The 26,448-nt window shown below is 43.2% G+C and overlaps 2 protein-coding genes across 9 annotated transcripts in view; one reads left to right on the top strand and one right to left on the bottom strand.

Annotated features, from left to right (window-relative positions):
* The window catches only part of LOC126948846 (cuticle collagen 2-like), a 940,772-nt gene that overhangs the window by 531,783 nt on the left and 382,541 nt on the right, over window positions 1-26,448 (top strand). Inside the window, exon 1 of one of the 2 annotated variants that reach the window (XM_050781279.1) lies at window positions 8,129-8,132. The exons of the other annotated variant lie outside the window; for it this stretch is intronic. The gene's annotated coding sequence lies outside the window, so the exon portion shown is untranslated. Of the gene's footprint in view, window positions 1-8,128; window positions 8,133-26,448 lie in introns of those variants that run through there. 2 annotated transcript variants of the gene reach the window in all.
* HHAT (hedgehog acyltransferase) overlaps window positions 1-26,448 on the bottom strand; it is a 350,433-nt gene that overhangs the window by 39,345 nt on the left and 284,640 nt on the right. For all 7 annotated transcript variants that reach the window (XM_050781213.1, XM_050781243.1, XM_050781193.1 and 4 more), the window contains one exon: window positions 15,136-15,280. In XM_050781213.1, the coding sequence (XP_050637170.1) occupies window positions 15,136-15,280 (145 nt within the window). The remainder of the gene's footprint in view (window positions 1-15,135; window positions 15,281-26,448) is intronic.

The raw sequence follows: 26,448 nt of genomic DNA on the forward strand, positions 1-26,448 counted from the left end.
AGCAATCCTCCCACCTCAGTCTCCAGAGCAGCTGGGACTACAGGCACATGCCACCACACTCGGCTATTTAAAAGATTTTTTTTTTTTTTTTTTTTTTTTTGTAAATACAGGGTCTCCCTATGTTGCTTAAGCTGGTCTCGAAATCCTGAACTAAAGGGAAGTGATCTTCCTGCCTCAACCTCCCAAAGTGCTAAGATTATGGGCACAGGCCACCATACCAAGCCCCATATTCAATTTTAGAATATTTCATCATCCCCTAAAAAGAAACCCATGCCCATTAGCTATTACCCTACAAATCCCTATCCCTCCCAGTTCCAGACAACTACTACTCTATTTCTGTCTCTATAGATGTGCCTATTCTGGACATTGCATAAATAGAATCAACAACATGTGATCCTTTGTGACTGGTTTCCTTCATTTACCATGTTTCCAAGGTTCATCCATGTTGTAGCATAAATCAGTACTTCATTTCTCTTTATTGCTGAATAATACTCCATTGTACGGATATGCCACATATCATTTGACAGACATTTGGGTTGTTTCTACTTTTTGGCTATTATGCAGAATGCTGGTATGAAAATTCATGTACAGGTTTTGTGTGAACATAGCTTTTCATTTTTCTTGGGCACATATACAGGAGTAGAATTGCTATGTCATATAGTAACTCTATGTTTAACTTTTTAAGAAACTACCAGACTGTAGACTAAACTGTTTTTCATTTTACACTCCCATCAGCAGTAAAGGGAGTAGCTGTGAAGTGCTATCTTATCGTGGTTTTAATGCACATTTTCTGATGTCTAATGATGCTGAATGTCTTTTCATGTGCTTATTAATCATTTGTATATCTTCTTTGCATAAATATCTATTCAGGTCCTTTGCCCTTTTTTTTTTTTTTTTTTTTTTGAGACGGAGTCTCGCTCTGTTGCCAGGCTAGAGTGCAGCGGTGTGATCTTGGCTCACTGCAACCTCTGCCTCCTGGGTTCAAGCAATTCTCCTGCCTCAGCCTCCCAAGTAGCTGGGACTACAGGCGTGTGCCACCATGCCCAGCTAATTTTTGTATTTTTAGTAGAGACGGGGTTTCACTATGTTGGCCAGGATGGTCTCTATCTCTTAACCTTGTTATCCTCCTGCCTTGGCCTCCCAAAGTCCTGGGATTAAAGGTGTGAGCCACCACCCCCAGCCCCCTTTGCCCATTTTTAACTGGGTGAATTGTCTTATTTTATCATTGAGTTATATATTCTAGATACAAGTTCCTCATCATTATATGATGTGCAAAAATTTATCATATCCTGGCTGTATTTTCATTTTTTTGATGTCCTTTGAAGCACCAAAGTTTTTAGTTTTGATGACACCCAATTGATCTACTTTTTCTTTTGTTATTTGTATCTTTGGTGTCATATCTGAGAAGCTATTATTTAATCCAAAGTCATGGAGATTTATCTTGTTTTAAGAGTTTTATAGTTTTGGCTCTTACGTTTTGGTCTTTGATCCACTGTGAGTTAACTTTTGTATATGATGTGAGGTATGGGTCCAGCTTCATTCTTTTGCATGTGCATATCCACCAAACTATTTTGATAGAAGAAAAATGGGGCCATGTGGCAGAATAAGGTTAATGTAATACCAGTACTAATAACTAACTACCATTAGTAAGGGGTCATCATGTGCCAGGAACTGTGTAAGGTTATATTTATTATCTTATTTAATCTCTACAACCCCCTATGAGGTAGATATTTTTCTCAATTTACAGGTGGGAATTTGAGTATTAAAGAGGTTAGGTCCCTTGTCCAAGTTCTCATAATAGTAAGTGGCTCAATTATGTCTGACTCCAGAGTCCTCCACTACCACCCTACACTGCCTCTGTAATAGCCCTCAGAAATCGGGGGACATCTCAGACACACCTAACTTCTCTTAGCAATTCAATATGAATTCACTAATAAAGCATTTACCTAACACCTCCTATTTATATTTGAAGCACATTGTCATTTCTTAGACGTTTCAACTGGGATGTTTGACTCTGAGGAAAAGCAGAATTTCTGTAGAATCTAACACTTCAGCTTCCGGCAATGGTAGGTATATTATTTGTACCAGTACTTCCACTGGGAGAAAACAGAATCCTAAAATTGACAGATAAATGTTTTAATTTTTTTCCCTAAACAGCTAGCAACATTCCGGAAAGACAGTAAGGAATAACCAGGCCAAAATCTAAGAAAAAATGAGAACCAAAGGGGGCAAACAAAGTTCTTAAAGTTTTTTTGTTTTTTTTTTCCTGAAAACATCTGTCTGTCCAGACTGTGCTGCAGCCTTTGGGGTGAGACAGCAGAAGAAAAATCCCAGAGCCTGACAAAAGCAATGAGTCTAACAGGTGGGTCCTCAAAAACACATTAAGCTGGGGTCCAGAAAATAATCACACTCATCCTAAGGTTAAGGGTTAACCAGAGGTAAACCTAGTTCCCACCTCCAAAGGAGAAGGGGAGGGAAGTGAATCCCTCCCTAAGGAAATGCAACTCTTGAGTCAGCCCTATTGGTCTGGCAGATGCAAGCACAAATTTTGTCTGGAGGAAGATACCTTCACACTGGGCCTCAGGAATACCTCACACGTAATTACGCAAGATAATGAGCAGCACGTAGTCAAAGATAACCAAGTATCCAAGGGAAGAGAAGGTAGGGGTAAAACCCAGCAGTAAAGGAACACAGCAGACACAGATTCACACAGATTAAAAATACTTAAAGTATCAAACATAGATTACAAAGCAGCTACGCTTATTGATGTTTAAGGAAACAAAAGACGAATCTGAAATATCTGTAAAATATCTGCAGAGAACCGAACACTTTCTATAAAAGGAGTCCCCCTTCCAGAGCGAACTTAGCCTTGGAAAAAACATTAATTCAGGCAGTACATGGAGCAAGCGGCTCATCTCCGCAAAGCACCCCCTCTTTGTTTTCACATTCTCCTTGGCACTTGCATATCCTTTCAAATTCTAAGGGCAAAGGCAAAGAAACAGAGGGGAAACTTGGAGTGACCATTCTTTCTCCAAACTTCAGAAATTAATCTATAATGAGCTCCCAAATAAAAAGGATAAACCTCAGGTATTTTTGCCCATCTCAGGTACCAAAACCATTATTGTACAAATTATGAAGACTTAACTGATTCCCTAAAATTCTCCCTGGGAGAACTCTGAAGATTTCTTTTCCCATCTTTTCTGTCCTTCGATGCCCCACAGCCATAGCTGAGAGCCTCACCATCTTTCCCACAGCTTCCTCCTGATCGCCCTGCGCCTAGGACTGCTCCCCTTCATGTGACCTCCAGATGGATCTTTCAAAAATGAAAATCATGTCACTTTCTTGCAAAAATCCTTGTAGCCCCTGCCTTTCTCAGCCTACTAAGGATGAAGTGCACACTCCTTAGCATGGCATGTATGGACTTCATTCCCTGATCCTCAAGTTACCTTCCTGGTGTTTGTTGGTGCAAACAGCTTACTCATCAATATCACACCTTGCATCCTCTCCTGCTATATCCCAGGATGCTTGCAGTTCCTGAATATATGATTTATGCCTCCATACCTTTATACAGGCTGTGACCCATCCCCCAAGTCTGGTACTTACTCATCCATTAAGCCCGCCTCTGATGTCACATCTTCCATGGTGACTTTCTCACCCAGAAGACAGAATTAAGAAGACACATATTAAGGCAAGTGATAGCCAGAAGTTTGGCTGTGTTTTAAAATCAGCTTATTGGTGCAACCCTGAGCCATTCACCTTTTTGTCCCCAAAGCATATATCACAACACTATGTCCCAAAAGCCCTCTCCTTCTGGCAGTATTCTCTGTAAAAATAACTTAGCCTTGCACCTAGACTCAGCTGACAACTGTCCTTCTTTCTCCTGCATCAGATAAGCTGAGATACTTCCCACATTGCTTATTTCCTTGCCATGGACTTTTGCTTTTCTTGGTAAAGCCCTGGCTGATAGAAATTTTGTATTGCAATCCAAAAGTCATGAGCCAACCCTCCAGCAACCTTAAATGGCAGTCATAAAGTGAAAAAAGTAATCAAGAGGTTAGCTTCAAATATGACTAAAGTCAGTTATGGATAACTGTGAACGCAAACAGAAAAACAACAAGATTGGGAACAATTTTGTTAAGTTACAAGTTAGCTGGTTTCTTCTAGCTTATTAAAAAAAAAACCCAATAACTTTCTGAGAAAAAGCACAGCTCCACAGACAGACCTGTGTGACCAGAAAATGTCCAGGCATGGTTTGGCTGCTGTGCCATTATGTTGTCCGGTATTTTTCAGATTTTCTATGATTGACAACCCTCAGAACACAAATGGCTCCCTGCTGTGCATGACTCAACAGATGTGTTTCAAAGGCCTTCTCACTAAGGCAACCCAACTTGGAACCATGACAAATGAGAGTGCTCCCACCTACCCAACATGTAAACAATGGGGAAAAACGGAAATCAGGTTTACCAAGCAGAATTCCACATTCCCTTGTATCAGCAGAGTGGCCCGGCCTCCCCCAGGCAGGCCAGAAACATCTTCCTAGTGCTCTCTGGGCAGAATGTTCTATCCCCTGGCTTAGCACTCAGCTGTCTGTCTTCTTACCCCACTAAAAGCCACAGGTTACAAGTTAACTCTTGTAGGCAAATGCCCCTGGCCCCAGTAGATTTCTAACAGCAAAGAAATACAGTAACTTTTTTAAAACAAAAGGTTAAACTTCCCTTTTCATTTTACTGATAGCAGGTGAAGTCCTCCCAATTTTCTGTTTCCCAAGATCACCTAAAAATGCAACCAAAAAATATTTTTTAAGTCCTGAGATGTGCTGCCTGGAGACCTAAGTAGGGCTAAAATTAGCAGCTGCCTCCTTCTCTGGGCAAGAGTGGTCAGCAGCTGGCATGCTACAATAGCCAGAGGAGAACAAAAGGGTGCAGAGAGGCTCTGCGGGCACACGTGCCAGCAGGCGCCCAGGGGACAAAGGCTTCGGCCCTGGGTTGGTGGGATGCAGGGTGGCTCTCAAGTGGAGTATCAGCTCTGCCTGCCCTGCCCGGAAGCCTCCATCTGCCAGCCTGACACAGGGTGACATACACTGCCAGGCTAGCTATTCCTATCTGCTGCTTCCTGTGTAATCAATGTCAGGGGTCAGAGAAGGGCAGAAGAGGAGAAGATAAATATGAAGGCAGGTCGGGGCTGGAAGTCTGGCTTTGTTTTAAAAGTGGCTGATTGGTGCATCCTGGGACACTCACTGCGGGGCCGTGTTTCTGCTCACCCGCCTTCACCTACCACATCCCTGCTCTTGCCTGACCTGGATCACCCGTGAAAGATAATGGCTCCCCAGGAGCTAGAAGGCTGGCTTTCCTTGCTCCTCACCTCCCAGGGCCCTCACTGTGCCTCTGGATAACCATGTGACATTGCTGTGACTGGGTATTTGACGACTCCTATCCTCACTTCACACTGTTGGAATGTCTGTCCTACGGCCCATGCCCAGACAGCAAAGTCTAACCATTATGTGGACCTGAACACTCGAAGTGGGCGTTTCTGGCCCTCCAGCTGCTGGACTCATGAACTGTTTCTTATAGTGGGGAAGAGTCACTGCCAGCCCATCTCAGTACCTCTCCCTACCCCAACTCCATACGCCACACAACATAATGCTCCCTATATTCATTCCCTAGGGCAGCCGGAACCAAATACTACCAACCAGGTGGCTTAGAACCACACAAATTTAGTTTGTTGGTTATAGAGCCTAGAACTCTGAAATCAAGGAGCCAGTAGGAACAGGCTCTCCTCAACACCTGGAGGGGAGGAGCCTTCCTTGTCCTTCCCAGCTTCTGGTGGCTCCAGGTATTCCTTTGTTTGTGGCAGCATCACTCCAATCCCTGCCTCCATCTCCCCGTGGCTGCCTGGGTCCCTGTGGCTTTACATCATCTTCCTCTGTGCATGTCTATCTTTGTATCCAAAGTTCCTCTTTTTATAAGGACACCAGAGTATACCCTAATAATCTCATTTTTAACTTATTGATATAGGAATTAAGAAGAAATTATTCAGGCAGATAGTGAGGGTCAGGAAGTCCTCAGTAAGGTTTTCCTTTTAATGAAAAGCAGCCCCAAACCATATTCTAACAAAGAGTAGCTTGTAAAATTGAACTGCAGACATAGACAAGCAAGCTGGAAGCTTGCATGGCAGTTTGAATGCCGGCAGCTGTGCCAATAGGAAAGAGGCTATATGGGGACTAGGCATGTCCAAAATGGCGGCTCCATCTTCCCTTTTCTTTGCCAACCATGTGTACAGTAAGGAGCAGGCGACATGGCACCAGCCAGGCTAGCTTCCTCGTGCCATGTAAATGTCACACCTGGTCCAACCAATCTTTGGGCCCTATGTAAACCAGACATCACCTCCTCAAGACAGAGAGCTGCTCTCCTTTCTCTTTCTTTTGCCTATTAAACCTCCACTCCTAAACCCACTTCTTTTGTGTCTGCATCCTCGATTTCCTTGGTGTAAGATGACAGACCTCAGGTATTTACCCCAGACAATGACGCTGCTTCATTATCATCTCTATAAAGACCCTATTTCCAAAAGGTCACATTTTGAGGTATTGCCGATTAGGACTTCATTGGGTGGGCACAATTCAACCGTAACACCCTCTTTTCCATGCTTTCCCCTTTCAGTAGCTTCCCCTTAGAGAGAATACTCCACAGCAGCAGCTAATGTGATCAGGGCAGCCCCTGGCAGCTGGGAGAGTTAAGTTAGTACAGAGGAAAATGGCCCAACTAGGCCCAATTGACAGGTGTCAGCTGGAAGCTCTGACCCCTTCAACAATCTTACGTGGTACCAAACAGGTGCTGACAAAACAGGATATGCTTTTTTTTGTCTTTGTTTCAAGATAATGAAAAGGTTTTTTTGTATAGTCTTCACTCTCATTTGTTGAATATTCACTGAAAGACTTGAGTGCCTTAATTACACTTAAGATAAATGACCACAGTGCCAGATAGAATTCCTGAGGCAAGGAAAAGGTCCCCTGGATTCTACTTTCTGATCTTCACTGCAAAGACAAGAACCACGGCCAGCCATGTTGCTGTCCTTTGTTGCATTTCCAGCACTGCCCTTACATATGACAGTCACAAGCCCTCGGCTCTTATGACAGCCAACCTGAGATAATTCTGTTTCCCCAGTCGTTGAAATTGTGTGCCAAAACAAAATTATCTCCTCTTTCCACTGCTTTCTTGGTCTGGAAAAGAGTAATTACACTGGAAACAGGGCTTGGGACCAATCAAATGCAATGTCGGAGTAAACCTAAAGAGGGAAGCCAGAGTCCTTGACCATCTGAGCAGGCTTGGGATAAAAAGAGTTGTAGGCATGTGGACTGGTCAGTGCTGATCCAGCTAACAGGCCTCAAGCTGGTCTATCAGCCCCAGAGCCTGGAAGGTCTGACTCTTGTCACCCTTCCAACATGCTCAGTGGAGAAGTACTAAGAATCAGAACAATTAACCAGGCACCTTAGACTGTCTCTGGCAGTGACACCCAGGGATGGGTCACAGTGAAAACAGTGGTTGCCTGTCATGATTTAGGCCTCACAGAGCAGAGAGAGAAGAGTAGTCTGATACAAAGAATGTAGAATTTGGAGTCAAAGGGCTTGTAATCTCACCTGATATTGCTGCTTAGTAGCTGGACAATTCTGAGGTGTTTTCTATACAAATAATCCAGGAGAAATAATTGGGAACAAAGGTAGCCAGTGCCTCTGTTTGCAAGAAATGCAGAAACAAAGAAAACCCTGGAACACTGTCTCCCAACATGGATTGAGTAAAAAAAATAAAAATAAATCTCCTGTAACAGAAAAGTACAAAGATATGTCGGCTTCAGGCATTCCTCAATCTAGGGGCTCAAAATTATATGGCTTCAGTTTCCATCGTGCAGCTCTGCCTTCCTCTGAGCTGGCCCCCCGCCTCCGTGGCTGTTCACTGGGAGGACGAGAGGGCTCAGCAGCTCCAGCTCTGCATCCTGACAACTCCACACTCCAAAGGAGAGATTGCTTCTGCTTCCCAATAGTTCCAGCAAAAGCTCTGGAATTATATCACATGGCGAGACGGACCCTACTGCCTGGCCAGTCCCGGGCCACTCATTGATTGTGGATCTTAGATACGGGGTGTGCCCCACCGGAATCACACAGATTGAGGGCGGGTGGGAGAGATCTGTTCCCAAAGGAAAAGCAGGGCGCTGTTACCAAGGAATGGGAAACAAACACTGAGCAGGCAAAACTGCAGCAGTCCTCAACAACACCCTTGAAATTCCCTGAAGATAACAAATCTCACGTGTGTCCTTCTGTGAAATTTAAGTATTACCTTTTTTTTGACAGGCAGATTCACATTTTAAGGAGGCTAGTGGCACATCCCAATTGCTATTATAACCAAATCTCTTTAGAAAGAAGCTATGGCAGTGGTGTCACCGAGGGGTGTTCTGTGCCACAGCAATTGCCCATGTCAGCGTGGTGCGGTGGGCTAAGTAACGGCTCCACTAGAGACGCGCACCCTCTAAGCCCCCAGACCTGTCAAAGTCAAAGTCACCTCACACAGCAATAGAGACCTTGCAGGGGTGATCAACTGAGAGATTTTGAGATGGGAAACTTCTCTGGATTATCCAGGCATGCCCAGTGGAATCACAAAGGTCATTATAAGAGAGACAGAGGAGGAGGCCAGGTGCAGTGGCTCATGCCTGTAATCCTAGCACTTTGGGAGGCTGAGGTGGGCGGATCACGAGGTCAGGAGTTCACGACCAGCCTGATGAACATGGTGAAATGCTGTCTCTACTAAAAATACAAAAATTAGCCAGGCGTGGTGGCGCACACCTGTAATCCCAGTTACTCGGGAGGCTGAAGCAGGAGAATCGCTTGAACCTGAGAGGCGAAGGTTGCAGTGAGCTGAGATCATGCCACTGCACTCCAGCCTGGGTGACAGAGACCCCATTTCAAAAAAAAAAAAGAAAGAGAGAAACAGAGGAGGAGACAGCAAGAACAAGAGGTAGATATGTGTGACAGAAGAAGACAGATGAAAGAACATGGTTTGAAGATGCTACACTGCTGGCTTTGAAGACAGAGAAAGGAAAGAAGGCATGAGCCAAGAGAAACCTATCTCTGTAAATTGGAAAAGGTAAGGAAACAGCTTCTCCCCTATAGCCTCCAGAAGGAACCAACGTTGCCAACACCTTGACTAGCCCAGTGAGACTGATTTCAAACTTCTGGTCTTCACAACTACAAGAAAAATAAACTTGTGTTAAGCCAACAAGTTTTTAATAACTTGTTACAGTAGCCATAGGGAACCAACTTGGCAACACAGCAAGTGGTCAGGGTTCAGTGCCCTGGAAACTCTAATTAGCAGGAAAAAGTTTCCACAACCTAGCACAAAAGATTTAAATGTTATCTGGTTGAAAGCCCTTCCTGGGTATTTTAGAATTTGTTTCAGCTTTAACATAACCCTAGGTGCACTTATGAATAAGGACTTTCACTCACTATTCCTCACATTCTATGCCTGGTGACTCGGCTGGAATTACTTGTGGGAAAACTAATGCCCAAGGCCTCTGGCTGGCCATGTGGCATGCAATAAAGAAACCAAGGCTTCTGCAAGTCTTGACATTCAGATTCCAAGAATGGTCATAAATAGACCAATGACGTAAACACGGATAGACCGTGTAATACATCTACATGTCAACCTCATCACCCTTAAGTATGATGCACAGGAAGCCCCTGCTTTTCAAACTCTTCTAGAACTTTCAGAGGATCCAGTGAGGCACAGACACAATCAATGACAGCAGTGAAAACTCCACTTGGAGAGAAGGGCCAGGGAAGGCCGTGAAACAAAGTCATCAGAAAGGATGGCCTCTGAGACACCGACACCTGCCCTCTGTCCTCTTTCATCAGAAATGAAATTTTTAATCCCAAGAATTTGAGAAGATACGATGGGAATGCATTTCTATTTAACCACAACCCTCCAGAATCTCTAGTGCAATACTCTAGTTCAGCTTTAAATAAAATGCCTGTCCAGAACCATTTGAGTTCGGAGGCAAATAAACTGCTCAGACAAGCTAGTAATCAGGGAAAAATATACTTTCTCTTCTCTCAGCTAGAAATAGCAAGCAAATATGGGGACCTGCATAAGAAAATTACCAGCTCCTCTCTCACTGCAATCTAGAGGGAAAAAGAATAAAATTCTCCTTGCCTTGGCATGGGGTCACTCCAGGAGCTAAGTGTTAAGGCAGAGCTTGCCAAAATAGATCGGATGATAGAAGGAAAAACAAACATCCATGTGTGTATGTGTGCATGTGTGTACAGGTGTGTGTGTGTAAGGAGGCATCAGACAGGGCAATGTTCCGCGGATGCCACATCTCTACCAAGCTCTTGTCACTGCAACACTGTCACTGGATCACCCCAGTGATCCAGGCCCCTCCACTTGGGAAATGGTTTGGTTTTCCTTTTTTCTTTTCCTTTTTTTTTTTTAAAACAAAGTCCATGGCTTCCCTGGACAAAAGCACACAGACTTTTCAGAAGAAGCACCATTCTGCACCCATACAAACATTATAAGGCTCTCAGCTCTCTCAAGGCCAGATATATTCCCAGTGTATAAACACCCCCCTTGAATACTTTTTCTCCTCATTACCCCAGGACAGTGGAGAGAGCACTGCCAAGATGCTTAGGCCACAGCTGGTTTATGGGGACTGGCCTTGCTGATCTGGAGTTACAACTCATTGATACCTTTGAATTACAGAGCTCTATTCAGCTGCTTGTTGAAGAAATTATCCTTCAATGTCAATGATTTATGGCAGGCATGAGAAAGCTCCTTCTATTAACAAATGCTTTTCAGAGCCAAAGCACTTGTAAAAAGCAACCTGCATTGGTCTCTGCAAAGCATGACACAGCAGAGTTCCTCCTAGAACAGCATTTGGACCAAATCTCCAGCCATATCCTTCTCAGATCCGTGGACCAGCTAAATCTTTTAAATAAAGTTTGTGAGGCCTAAATATGCATATTCCTCAAGCAGCTTGAAGCATAACTTCAAAAGTAAAAATTTGGAGTTTTTTTTTTTTAAAACAAAACAAAACAAAACAAAAACATAGATCCCTTATTCTCTGCTGAATAAACTCAACACTACTTCTTCAATCTCAGCAGCAGAGGTAACACTTCCTGACCAAAACTGTTTTGGGGATGACACATTACCAGAGCCCTAGGTTTGCCACTGAGCATTTCTATCCCTTGCCTTCAGACTCTGTCTTCCACTCTCTAGACAACAGGGCAGGTGCACAACAGAAAGGGAAGGGTCTGGTTTTACAGCCTCATCTCACCCATATGACCCACAGAGACCAGGACAGACATTTTCATGGAAATCACTAAAATAAACTTTGTAGTTTAGAGCAAACAAATCTACGGCTAAATTCAAGTGAACTGGAGACAGGAAGATACCAATTTTAAGACAACTTTTCCAGGTGAATCATGAGATACTTCTAGGGACATCAGTGATGCCAGAAGAGGGCTCCCTGGGAAACAGAGAGGGGTATCTTTTAAGACACATGTGTATCCACACCCCATTAGCTGTGAGGTGTTCACAAATCTCCTCAATAATCCCTATCTCCTAGATACCCATCTGCTCCTTCCTACTTCTCCAGGACTCTGAGGCAAGACCTGTTAGAGGGATGTGGTGTCAGCGGTTCCTCCCTCTTGCTGCAGCAGGTCCCAACCCATCAAGGTGCAGAGGGAAGGGCCACCTTTCCCTTAAATCTGGAAATCTAGACACTGAGCTTAAATGCTCTCCATCCCTAAAGCCAGCATTCTTACTCGCTTCATTGTATTTCCTCAGTGTGTAAAGATGGGCTCTGGAGCGACAGGAACTGATCATGTGTCCCAGGGAAGATGCCAAGACTACAAGGCTGTCAAAGGTGCACATTTGTCAGCAATTCCATATACAGTTTGACAATCCCTTAACTAAACTTTCTGAGGTCAGATGAGTTTCCGAATTCAGATTTTTTTAATTTTACAAAGCTCGGATATGAACAGCCCCAGCAGAGACTGAGGGAGCATCGTATAGACTCATTATTTTATTTCACCAAAACAGGAATATTCATATTAATCTTCTATCAAGTCACATTAGTTATTAAATGAAATCCAGAGTTCTCCAGGATGGGAGCTTGGACACCGTCTGGTTCATTTACCTCCAAGAGATATCTAAAGCCAATCCTCCAGGGACAAAAACCCACAGCAAGGAACAGATGAAGGGGCAACTGCCAAAACCCCAGCAGACATTCCCTGACTCAGGAGGCCCATGGCACAGGCCAGCAGAGATGCAAACAAGCTTATTTGGATAATCACTGACATAGAAAAAGCCTTCTAAGCTGAGTTTCTCTGGCCTCAGAACCCAGAAGAGAGATGATTCCACAGAGCCTTCCACATTTATAGAATCAGAGTTCCCAGGGCTGTGGCACCGGAGTCCAAGGAGGACATAAATAGTGCGTTCAGTCATAGACCATAGCAGGTCCCATGTGGCAGCAGCAGACCGCGTTTTCAGAGCCCAATCCCATGTGACTGAGGTTAACTCCATAGGATGTCAGGTAAGTCACACTTTGATCTTCCTGCCTTTCTCTCTGCTCCCTTCAATGCCAACATTCCCCGGGGTTTCTCCCACCCTGTTCTCTTCTCACTCTACACAGCTCCATGGTTAACTGCATCTACTCCCCTGGCCTCACGTACAACCTTTACGCCCTTGACCCCCACACATCTCAATCACTGGTTCCACCATCTTCTCCAACTCTAACTCATATTTCCAACTGCCTCTTGGGCATTTCTGGCCAGGCCCATGTGCCGCTCCTGCTGTGCCATAGAGAGCTGGTGCACACTGATATCTGCATGCTTCCCTACACGCCCCTGCCTTGTACTTGGGTTGGTCATGTGACTGGCTCTGACCAATGACATGTAAGCAGAAATATCACGTGTTTGAGCACCTGGGGTGCCAGTCCCGTGTTCTCTTCTCCTCCATGATGCCAGGACAAGATTTTGGAGAATCGAAACAAACATTGTAGGTCCTGGAGCCACTGCTTAGAAAAAGCCACCGGCTTTGTATTGAACTGTCAGAGAAACAAACTTCTATGGTGAGAAATTACTGAGATTTTGGAATTTCAGACAAAGCAGCCAGTGGTAATTTCCCTGATATACCTGCCTTTTCTACCTAGCAAATTCCTGAATTATTACTTCAATTCAAATGCCACCTCTTCTGAAGAGTATATCTTCCGTGGAAAGTCAGTTACTCTATCCTGTGACCTCCAATAATTCACTCATACACCCGGCAGAGCAATTCCCTGAATCTACCGCACATTTTTGTGTGTTTGGCACTCACATTTGTGAGCTTCCTTTTTCATCTCTGTGTTCTCAGTGCCTCGCAAGTAGCAAACACTGAATGCATTTGATTCAGGGAAGTGAAAATCAGAGCTTCCTCATTATGTGACAAGCAAACCAAATCAGCACTTTCCCCCCAAGTCACAATGTTCTTATCATTGTGCTAGGTTCTGTGAGAGGGCCCAAGAAAAGTAAAAAATGCTGTAACCCACCTGTATCTTCAGATCCTTTGCACCCTACGATCTCTCATCTCTATTAAAGGAAAGCTTTCACTTAGAAAGCACATGGTCTTTCCAGGAACTATCAGCTAAAACATCTCACAGAAAGCAAGATCAAAGAGGGGTCTTTTAGTGACAAGATTAAAGTAGAACAGGACTCTCTCTTGGCCCTTTGAGCCTGGCTCACCCAAGGCTGCCACAGTTTAGGCCCATGGTTTGCCATTCTGAAATACTGCAGCTGTGTTGCTGTTATTTCTGGTGTGAAAAGAGCTGCAGCAAAAGCACTGCTGCCTTCTCAGGGACCCAGATGTGGAGATGATGGGCCAGCTGTGCAGTTACGTCATCACCACTTGGCAAAGCTTCCCAAAGCAAAAGCACAAGACCGTGTCACTGGGCAGGGAACAGAGCAGGGATCTTCTCTTTTAAGATGTAGCGAGTTGGCTACAGTAGTATGTACTGTGAGTAGTTCCAAATCTCCCGATTCTCATAGATATAACTCAGTCCCAGCCCAAGGGAAATGGTGACCATAAATAAACAATGATCAATTATTAATAGAATATTTTGACAACTCCCACATAGCAGCAGTTTACCTGCTGCAGGTATGGCTTTGCTTTGGATATTCAGATTACCTATTTAATGTACATTAAACATAAGGTTGGCCCCTGGTATTCACACAAAAATACCCACAACCAAGAGCTGTGGCAAATACCAATGCCATGCCACAGCTTCAGGAGAGTACAAGGAAGCTTCTAGGGCAGATTCCTAGTAAGACATTCAGAGCAATAAACAAAACAAGGTGAGATTTTGCAGTACATTGCAGACTAGGACCCACGGACATTAGGTGTCTCTGTTGTCTGTTGATTATAACAGAATATCTAAAACTGGATAATTTATAAAGAAATGGAATTTATTTCTTACAGTTATGGAAGCTGAGAAGTCCAAGGTCAAGGGGCTGCATCTGGGGAAGACCTTCGTGCTGGTGGGAACTCTCTGCAGAGTCCTCAGGTAGCACAGGGCATCACATGGTGAAGAGGCTGAGCATCCTAGCTCAGGTCTTTCTTCCTCTTCTTGTAAAGTCACCAGTCCCACTTCCATAATAATCCATTAATCCGTGAATGGGTTAATCCATTCATGAGGGCAGACCCCTCATGATCCAATCACCTCTTAAAGGCCTCATCTCTCAATACTGCCAATTGGGGATTAAATTTCAACATGACTTTTGAAGGGGATATTCAACCACAGCAGCAGGAAAGATTAAGAAATATCAAATCATTGGAAACATAGTGTAATGGAAGGGAATATACACTTTGGGAGAGTTGGAATAATACCTTTTGGTGTTAAACAAGTATCACATACAGGAGATATGGAGCATCAAAAAGAGGGGACACTTAAAGTCATAGCTAAACATAGGCAATTATTCCTGGCTGGTACTTTAGAGGTCACATACTATGAACATAACAATGAATGAGTTCCCCAAATCCCATCCATCCCATGTGTGATCCCACCCGCATACATGGAAAACAAGAAACTGATTGAAAACAGCACTGTCAAGCAACTTACCTTGTATGAAGATCCTATTCCAGTAGGTTTTCCCAACCTCATTGCCCCCCAGAAACACCAGGTTGGACAGGATCAGCATCGAGGTGGAACAAGACGCAAGGGCAGCGTGGAATCGATGGCGAGCTTGTGGGGAGAAGTATCGGGTCTGTGAGAAAAATGGCAAGAAGGCATCTCATGACAAGGGTGGAAAAAATGGGGCTAAGACATCATCCAGCTTTCTCTGTCACCAGCCCAGGGTGCCTCCCCACAGAGCCTGAACCAGGTCATTATTTAAACAGCTCTCAAAACTTCAATTCCAGTCTGGGTGTGGCGGCTCATGCCTATAATCTCACACTTTGGGAGGCTAAGGTGGGAGGATCACTTGGGCCCAGGAGTTCAAGACCAGCCTAGGCAACATAGTGATATACCATCTCTACAAAAACAATTTAAAACTTAGCTGGGCCTGGTGGCATGTGCCTGTAGTCCCAGCTACTTGGGAGGCTAAGGTAGGAGGACTGCTTGAGCCCAGGAGTTTGAGGCTGCAGTGAGCCATGATCACACCACAGGACCCCAGTCTGGGTGACAGAACAAGATCCTGTCTCAAAACAAAACAAAACCGTACTCCTGCAACATATTCATTCTACCCTGAGGAAAGAAGTGACATACCCCAAGTTGTTTCTTTGAGGGAGAACAAAATGTGAGGGCTTCCCTCTGACATGTGGAATACAAGCACTGAAACCAGTTAGGATTTAGCACTCTCCCTCCTCCACTTGTTTTCTGCATGTAAACCTACAGGTGGAAGAACTTCAAACTGCTGTCTGTGATAACTAGTATATATAGCTCCACGGAATTAGGTCAAGATCAGCATGCTCCTCTGGGCCAGTTACAATGACCCTGGGAAGCCAGCCAACTGCCCCCTAAACCTGACATGCTATTAAGAGTAATCTCATAACAAGGGTGTAGGACAATCAGTGTGAGCCGAGCCTACTGCTGGAATCAGAGCTCAGGCCCACACTTCACCCGCGGCACACATTGGCACTGAGGATGAAGTGTATCGGCGTGCCTGAAATACTCAAGGCTGGAGGGATGTTTTACGGCATCACAATAACGAATTCCACTTGTCCTTCCTAGTTCTTCATTGTACTTCTCCTTTTAAGATTTTCCTAGGGATTTCACAAAGCAAACAAAGCCTTTATTCTTCAGCACTGACTGTTCTGGGAGCCCCCTCCCTAGTGAGGTCGCGGTGCTGGAGTGTGCGAGCCTTATTAGCACTTGCACGGGGACCGCCCCGAGGGACTGTGTGTTCAGAATGAGAACCAGGTACAGCACAGCAGGGGCTCAGGGTATCTGATAAGCACCTCCACCTAATCCACAGACACAGAGAAAGAGGGAGCAAAGGGTCTGGAGATATTTCCCAAATATCCTCCAGAAACCCACACATCTCTAGGGTCACATGCACCCTAATTTCAGCTGTGTTCCAATTACAAACAGAACTCGGAATAACTCAATGACAGCAGCCGATGCAATTCATGACAGGCAAAAAGGACTAAATTGGAGGGCGAGTCTTCAGCAAGAGGCTTACTTATTATGGCGGCCCTGCTGTGAATCTCCTGTGACTGCTTTGGAAGTCATGGTCGGTGTCCTCTCCATCTAGAGAAACGAATTTCTGACTCCTCCTGTTCTCTCCTGCCAGCCCCAGGGTCTGTTCCTAACTCTCAGATCTGGCTGCTATCCTCTATCTCCCCATCTTCCCACCCACGGCTCTCTGCTCCAACATCACTTTGGAATGTGCTTTTACTGCTGGCAAACACAAGGGTGGCCCGCTCACAGAGACGCTGTGCGGTGGACAGTGAGATGTTTGCCTGACCATGGTTGTTCTGGAATGCTCTCCAGTGATGCAGACTGTCCCTACTTAGAGGCCACCAGGCAAGATTACCTCTAGTCTTGCCCCTGCTCTAGGAGGCCACAGGCACGTACAGGAGGACACTGTCAGACAAGACCTGGTACAAGATAACTACATGGTGTGAAAACTGTTAATGAGAGAGAAATGGGGAAGGAGCAGGCTTATTATTCAGCACTCTTCACCTCTGAGAATAATAGGACATTAATCTACCACTTTCTGCATTCTAAAGCAGAGGAAGATATTTTCTGGGTATTACTGACTCAATTAGCAGTAACTAGGAAGGCAGGGTGAGAGGAAGTTGGGAGACGGGGGAAGATCCAAAATGGATTAAGAAAATATGAATTGTCTTAATTGACATAAATGCATCCAAGTAATTCTCTCCAGATACTGCGGTTACTAACAAGACATTTGATTCCTAAGGGATCTGCTGAGTCTGACACGCCACCACTTCTGTTCTAACCACATCAGTCTCCCCCAGCCTCACATCCTGAGAAGGGAACACAAAGGCACTGTGTCATCTTTCCTTTGTTAACGTCAACTACCGAGAGTGCACGTAGCTTGTTAAGCTAAGTGGCTCTTCTTTTGTGGGAAGTGACTACAATTATTAAATAATCAACAGAGAGGTACTGAGAGAGGAAGACTCTCTTTGCATGGGGCTGCTAAGCAGGACTGTGGAGCTGACACTTGGGGCAGGGTAAGGACTGGCCACAGCAGGAGGAGGAGCTGAGGGCCAAGGGAGGTGAGAACAGACAGTGTGTCTTGGAGGCATAAGGCTCCTCAGTCTAGCCCTGAGGCCCCAGCTCCTACAGTTCTTCCTTTGATTCTGTGATTACCCCCATATCTTTCCAAGCTGCATGGTTCCATGAGTTCCTTTATCTACTTAGGATAAACAAAAGTCAAAATCATACCAACTGTGAAGGAGCTGCTGATCTCAGAGATAGGAAGGGAGGGGGGCAGCTAAAATCTGGAACGAATGACTACAATCCAATTTTTATAAATGTTTTTTAAAAATTTGGAAATTAAAAAAAAAATTTAAATAAGCAAGAATGTTAAAAAGCACAGCCTGTTAGAATCAAACTAAAAGGATTTAAAGGAGAAATCAAGATGTCCATAGGCAATTCTTGATTATCCCCCAGGGTGAGTGGGTGGGAGACAAAATAGATGATGATCAAGGAATCCAAAAACCTAATTTTAACCAACAGCCTCATCCTCTGACAAAACTAGCCATGCCAATAAGCAGCAAAATGAACAGAGTGTTGCTCCTTTTCATGGTGAAACGGTAGGGAAAAAGAATGATGGGCCACAGGAAGGAAAAGGGGGTGGGATCTGTCCGATTCATCCACAAGAGGGTAACAACTAACAACAAAGCGGACAGGAGTCTCAGCTGCAATTCATCTCTCCTCTTTGCATTCTCTGGACACTTTGGAAGGTGATGGTTTTGACATCAGGGATCTCTCTCTCCACCTTGGGAACCCCCTGGCTCAGCCACTGGTTTATAGGAGCTCTAGGGGTAAGTTCCCAGGAGGAAACAGGTCATGTGGACAAAACTAGAAGGTATATTCCCTTGGACCAGGCAGCTACATCAATAAATTTAACTTTCGGAATCTCTAAGGCCACAGGGCCAAAGCCTCCACTTTAAAGACTTTTTCTCTTACACTCTCTTTTCCGTAGTCCTACGGCAATTACCCCGGTGGTCCTTCATCACCAGGATGCAGGCCTCTCACAAGTGGGAGGCATGCCTCAGGTGTTAAGTCACCATCCTCATGGCTTAGGTACTTGAAAACTCCCTTGAAAAGAGAATTCATGTTGAAGAATTGTAAACGAATGGGGGAATATCAGAAGACAGTGAAAAGCCATCAGGTATGACAAAGAGAATTGCCAAGTTGATCAGTTAAGGCAATAATGGACAAATAGAATATGATGTTCATTAATACGAATTTATCAGGACAAAAGAGAGCTCTGGTCTGGTCCTGGTCTCTTCTTAGGGCATAGATTGGTCTGTAGCAATCTGATTATCTGGCAGCAAAAAACTGGGAGTGGCACTATCCCCTAGGAGATGTTTGAAAAGTTGCTGGGCATTTTTGGTTGTCTCAATGACTACAAGGCAATATGATATTTGGTGGGCAGGGGCCAGGGATAATAAACACACTGCAATGTGCAGGACGGACCTGTCCTGCCCAAAAGGTCAGCAGAGCCCTGTTGAGAAAGGGCGAATTGTTCTCCTGCACATTCATCACAGAGCAGAGTTCTCGCTTGGTCTATGTGGGCATTAGGAGCAATGCCAAAAATGTGCCCCCTTTCCTTTGGGATCCAGAGAAATGCATCCCAGTGCAGGGAATGTTCCCTCACAGCATTCAACCACTAGGCCCCTCCTATCCTGCCCACCACCTGGCATCATCTGGAGAGTGAGGAGGAGCCTCCTGTGCCCCGGGCCACAGACAGGCAAGGTGTAGCCACCAATTCCAAGCTTCCTCCCCTGACATTCCTGAAATCCAGAAGAAAAAGGAAGAATGGGAGGTGGGGCACTTTAGAATCACTTTGTTCTCAGGCAGGGGTGACCAGTTCCCTACATGGTCTCTATGGTACATGACAGAGGGGTGGGTCGGGCTGTTTCTCTTCCTGTGAATGTGAATATACCCACTATTCAGGTGCAAGGGCAGGTGCTAGACTTTTGGCCTGGTTACAGCAAGCCCCTGAGAACACTCAGAGCACAGGCCTAGGGCTAACCTCCAATTCCTCTGAGTAGTCTGCCTGTGATCCAAGAGACTGACACGGGATGGGGGAATATCATGACAACACTCAGCTATGGCAACACTTGGCTTTAAACTTCCCTCTAAGACACTGACTTCCAATGGGAAGGACTGCAACCCAAACCAACTAAACCTTAGGGCTAAACTAAACTTATGTCAAACTCCTTTGTACTTCCAGGTGTGAGGTGTCTGTGGCTTCCTGTGTATATTCAAATCTCCATGGCAACTCGTCCATCTTTTCCAGGCAGCATCCTTTCCCTGGAAATCACAGGATTGGTGGGGGCAAACAAGCCAGGGATGGGGGGCTGCAGGAATGGGGGTCAAAAGCAAAGCTAGAAACATACGTGGAGATGGGAGACAGATGGCACAGTTGGGCTGGAGGTTGTGGGCTTGCCAGCCCCTCACTCATCCACGGATGGGCTGCTTGTGGGGCTGAGACGGGAGGTGGGGACAGGCTGAGCATCTGGAGGAGCAGATGGCCGAAGGAATGGCTGCTGGAGACTGTGACAAAGGCTTGGCAAGTGGGACCTGATGCTGCTTATTTTTAAGTGGTGGAGAAGCTAAAAACAGAAACTGGGTGGGTTTGAGCAGCTGGACACGGTTCTTCCATATAATCACTGAAGTTTTCCATTTTCTAATAAAAATGCTAACCAGAGGGTAAGAGAGGATGAAAAAGGCAATGACAAGGGAGGGGTTGGTGGAGACCAGAGAGAGCAAATGAGCGGTGAACACCCCACAGACTGTTAAGATGAGGCTAGAGACAACAAGAGACACAATTATAACTCTCAAGAAAGAGAAGAATGACCAGAGTGACACAATCAAGGTCAGGAGGACTCAGATTCCAGTCACTCCAGGGCCCATGTCCCACCTCTGTGCCAACCTGTAGGACGTTTTCCCTTCTCAAAACATTCAGTCATTTTCAGCTAGAAGTCTGTGTTTCACCAGTTTCCCCTCTCTCATGTTCCTACCAGCATAGCAGGTTCCTCAAGGATAGGGCAGGACTGTTTCTCAACTATGTACCATCCAAGAGCCATGCATATCCTATGTGTGCTCAATAATTAGCTATCACCGGTCTCATTCTTTGCCCTAAATAAGTTACAGAATTTCCTGAGTTCCTAAATGTTCTATCCCACCCTATATCCAAGCTGAATGAATACATGAAGACCCTCTGAAAGCAATACCTCCTCCTTCCTTCAAGTGTACAGGGCTTCAAACAACAGCAGGTCAATGCAGTTACATTCTCCGAACTCTGTGTGCATGCTCCTGAGAGAGAATCAAACACCTGCAGCAATGAAGGCAAAGCCAGTTTTCTTTAACTGGACAAGTTACCTTCCTCACACTTTAGATGTCCAGCTTAGTTTAAAAACTGCAGAGGCCAAAGTTTAGCATTTAAATCCATGCAGTACGTGAAAAAATTTCAGAGTACTCTCAAATAACTAAGGAAACAACTGGCTCTGTCTAGTCAGAGAACTTAAGCCATGTTTGGGGTGCCTGGGGTCCTGCTAAAAGTTCCGGATTGAGCAATAGTACTGCCTCACCCTAAGTTCTTACTTTTCTACTGCCGTGGCTCCACCTCCAGTCTGCACATCTCTGCTTCGAGTTTTCCAGAAGCCACAACTTTAACTGACATGTCATACTCTAGCCTTTCTCCCTGTAGTTCGTTAAGCACATTATGTGTCTCTACTCTGCAAAATGCTTTGATATTTCTTCACTGCTTAGAGACTGAAATCCAAAGTGGGAAGGCACTTTAAACTGGATCCCATTTTACTTCCCAATCTTAACTCTCCCCACTTTTTATCAATGACATGGCTGTCTTCAGTGTTCCCCAAACATAACATGTGCTTCCATATTTATGCGACTTAGCAAAAGCTGTTCTCTCTACTTTGAATGCATCTTCCTTATTCTTCAAGTCCCAGCTTAATGTCAGCTCAGGAGAGCAACAGCTTTGGACCAGCCCAACTTGGGTTTAGGTTCTATATTTCTACTTTTTATCTGTGTTGCCCAGGATGTGCTGAGGCTCTTCATTTACCTAATTCACATTGGTATTAGCACAGTCAGTTACCCATTTTCTGTTTCTATAACCCATGGGCTAGACAACATCTATCTACGTTTTAGATAAATACAGTTTGTGATGCAAAAAATTCACTGTGTGAGCAGCTTTACTTATACTGTAAAATAGGTAAAAACAATTCATATTTTACAAATGAAGAACTAGAAGAGCAGAGAGATTAAGTAACTTACCCGGATCATAGACTGATAAGTGCAGCGCAAGAATTCACATGTTTCTCTAACTGAACATCTTCATGCTCCTACTACATTACACAACTTCATATCTGTGAGGCAGTGTGGATTCCCTTCTCTCAACTGCAGCCTTCAAGATCTTTGCCTTTTGAGTGCCATACACAAAGTGGATTTTCAAAAAGTATTTGTTCAACAAATACGTCACGCATGTATCCCACTAACAATGGTTGGCAGATACCAACTGTTGATTTCAAATGCCATATGTCTTCAAGAACATATGGCTTACAATGACACTGGAATTTTTAAAAGTAACTGGAATCTACAAGTGCAGTAGGAGATTTAGCAAATCTCCCTAGAAAGTGATATCTAACAGAGCAAAATAGAAATATAAAATATCTGCATAAAAATTAATAGGCCCTGGGGGAAAAGGGGGGTTGGAGAGATGCTGGCTGGTCAAAGGATTCAAAATTTCAATTAGATAGGAGGAATAAGTTGAAGTAATCTATTGTACAACACAGTGACTATATAGTTAATAACAATATATCATATTCTTGAAAATCACTGACAGAGTAGATTTTAAGTGTTGTCACCACAGAAAATAAGTGAGGTAGGGCATGTTAATTTGCTTAATTAAGCCATTCCACAGGTATATACATTTCAAAATATGTTTTACACAATACATTTTTATGTGTCACTTAAAAATTTTTAAAGGAAAACAATAAGCCAAGCATCCAAATGAGAAAGAAGTAAAATGATTTCTGTTCACAGATTACACGTACAAAACCCTAAAAATTCTACCAAAAATGTTAAACAAATTCAGCAAAGTTGCAGGATACAAAAATCAATGTGCAAAAAAACAGTTGTGTATCTCTATACACTAACAATGAGAAACCTGAAAAGGAAATTAAGAAAGCAATTCTATTTATAATGGCATTAAAAAGAATAAAATACTTACGAATAAACTTAACCAGGGAGGCAAAAAATTTGTATAATGAAACTACAAAACAATGCTGAAAGAAGACATAAATACAAAGACATCCCACATTCATAGATGGGAGGAAGTTTTTTTTTTTTTTTTTTTTTTTTTTTTTTTTTTTTTTTGAGGCAGGGTCTCACTCGATCTCCAGGCTGGAGTGCAGTGGCACAATCATGACTCACTGCAGCTTCGACTTCCTGGGCTCAAGCAATCCTCCCACCTCAGCCTCCTAAGAAGCTGGGACCACCACAGGTGTGGCTAATTGCAATTGGCTAATTGTTTACTTTTTTGTAGTCTCACTATACTGCCCAGGCAGGTCTTAAACTCCTGGGCTCAAGTGATCCTCCCACCTCAGCCTCACAAAGTGCTGGAATTATAGGCATGAGCCACTGCACCCAGTTGGGAAGAATATTGTTAAAATAACAATACTACCCAAAGTTATCCACAGATTCAATATAATCCCTATCAAAATCCCAATGACATTCTTTGGAGAAATAGAAAACCCCATCCTAAAATTCATCCAAGATCTCAAATGGCCTAACTAGCCAAAACAACATTGAAAAAGCAGAACAAAGTTGCAGGACACAAACTTGCTAATTTTAATACTTAAAACAAAGCTACAATAATCAAAACAGTGTGGTACTGACATAAAGATAAACATATAGACAAATGGAATAAAATAGAGAGACCAGAAATAAACCCTTATATACGGTTAAATAGTTTTTGACAAGGCCAAATGATTCTCAACAAGGGCAGAAAGAGCATTTAATGAGGAAAGAACAGTCTTTCCAACAAATGATTCTGGAAAAACTGGATATACACATGCAAAAGAATGAAACTGGACCCTTATACTATATACAAAAATTAACTCAAAAGGGTTCAAATATCTAAAAAGAAGAACTACAACTATAAAACTCTTAAAAGAAGACAGGGGGAGACCTTCATGACATTGGATTTAGCAATGATTTCTTGGCTATCACACAAAAAGCACAGTCAACAAAAGTAAAAAGAGATAAACTTGACGTTACCAAATTAAAAACTTTTATGCATTAAATGATACTATTAACAGAGTAAAAAGACAACCCAGGAATGGGAGAAAATATCTGCAATCACATATTGATAAAGAGTTTAATAACCAGAATATATCAAGAACTCCTACAATTCAACAACAACAAAAAAGCAATTTAAAAAACTGGACAAAGAACTTGAATAGACATTTATCCAAAGAAGATATACACATGGCCAATAAGCACATAAAAAATCATAAAGGAAATGCAAATCAAAACCATGAGATATCACTTCACACCTTCTAAGGTGGCTATATCAAAAATGAAATAACAAGTGTTGATGAGGATGAGAAGAAATTTGAAGCCCTGTGCATTGCTGGTGAGAATGTAAAATGGTACAGCCACTGTGGAAAACAGTATATAGGTTCCTCAAAAAATTAAACACAAAATTGCCATATGATCCAGCAATTTCATTTCAAGGTATAATACAAAAAAGAATTGAAAGGGACTCAAACATATATTTGTATACCAATGTACACAGCAGTATTATTCACAATAGACAAAAGGTGGAAGCAACCCAAATGTCTATCAATGGATGAGTAAACAGAGTAACATATACATAAAATGGCATTTTAGCCTTAAAAAGGAAAGAAGTTTTGACGTATGCCACAACATGAATGAACTTTGAAGACATTATACTGAGTGAAATAAGCCAGATACAAAGGGACAAACATTGTATGGCTGCACTTATATAAGATACCTAAAACAGTCAAATTCATAGATACAGAAAATAGAACAGTGGCTACTAGGGATGGAGGGAGAAGATGAGAGATTTCAGATTAGGATGATGAAAAAATTCTGGAGATTGAAGGTCATGATGGCTGCAAAACAATATGAATGTATTTAATACCCCTGAATTGTATACCAAAATGTGGTTAAAATGGCAAATTATATGTTAAGTATACATCATCACAATGAAAACATTAACAGGCCTTTGCTAACAGATATACGGAACAATGAATACATGCAATTTTCAAATGCAGGTGGACCATAATCAAACTCAACATGTATTAAACCAGGAAGGGAGCCTAAATACATTCTAAGAAGTTATCATGAAGGCCAGTATCATCCTGATGCCAAAACCTGGCAGAGATACAACAAAAAAAGAACACTTCAGGTCAATATCCTTGATGAACATTGATGCAAAAATCCTCAATAAAATACTGGCAAACAAAATCCAGCAGCACATCAAAAAGCTTATGCACCACGATCAAGTTGGCTTCATCCCTGGGATGCAAGGCTGGTTCAACATATGCAAATCAATAAAGGTAATTCATCACATAAACAGAACTAAAGACAAAAAAACCCACATAATTATCACAATAGATGCAGAAAAGGCCTTCGGGAAAATTCAACATCCCTTCTTGTTAAAAACTCTCAATAAACTAGGTATTGAAGAAACATACCTCAAAATATAAGAGTGATATGTGACAAACCCACAGCCAACATCCTACTGAATGAGCAAAAGCAGAAACTGTTCCCCTTGAAAACCAGCACTAGACAAGGATGCTCTCTCTCACCATTCCTATTCAACATTGTATTGGAAGCTCTGGCAAGGGCAATCAGGCAAGAGAAAGAAATAAGCGCATTCAAATAGGAAGAAAGGAAGTCAAATTATCTTTGTTTGGAGATAACATGATCCTATCTTTAGAAAATCCCATCATCTTCTCAGCAAACTATCGCAAGAACAGAAAACCAAACACCACATGTTCTCACTCATAGGTGGGAATTGAACAATGAGATCACTTGGACACAGGAAGGGGATCATCACACATCGGGGCCTATTGTGGGGAGAGGAGATGGAGGAGGGATAGCATCAGGAGATATACCTAATGTAAATGATGAGTTAATGGGTGCAGCAAACCAACATGGCACATGTATACATATGTAACAAACCTGCACGTTGTGCACATGTACCCTAGAACTTAAAGTATAACAATAAAAAAAGTATATATATATACTTTATATATATATATATATAAAAGAAAACCCCATCATCTCAGCCCAAAAGCTTCTTAAGCTGATAAGCAACTTCAGCAAAGTCTCAGGATATAAAAAGAATATGCAAAAATCCCTAGCATTCCTATACACCAACCACAGGCAAGCAGAGGGCTAAATCATGAATGAACTGCCACTAACAATTGCTACAAAAAGAAAAAAATACCTAGTAATACAGCTAACAAGGGAAGTGAAGGATCTCTTCAAGGAGAACTACAAACTACTGCTAAAAGAAATCAAAGAGGACACAAATGGAAGAACATTCCATGCTCATGGATGGGAATAATCAATATCGTGAAAATGGCCATACTGCCCAAAGTAGTTCATAGATTCAGTGTTATTCCCATTAAACTATCATTGACATCCTTTACAGAATTATAAAAAACTATTTTAAAATTC

The sequence above is a fragment of the Macaca thibetana genome, chromosome 1, assembly GCF_024542745.1.
Source record: "Macaca thibetana thibetana isolate TM-01 chromosome 1, ASM2454274v1, whole genome shotgun sequence".
NCBI classification, from domain to species: domain Eukaryota; kingdom Metazoa; phylum Chordata; class Mammalia; order Primates; family Cercopithecidae; genus Macaca; species Macaca thibetana.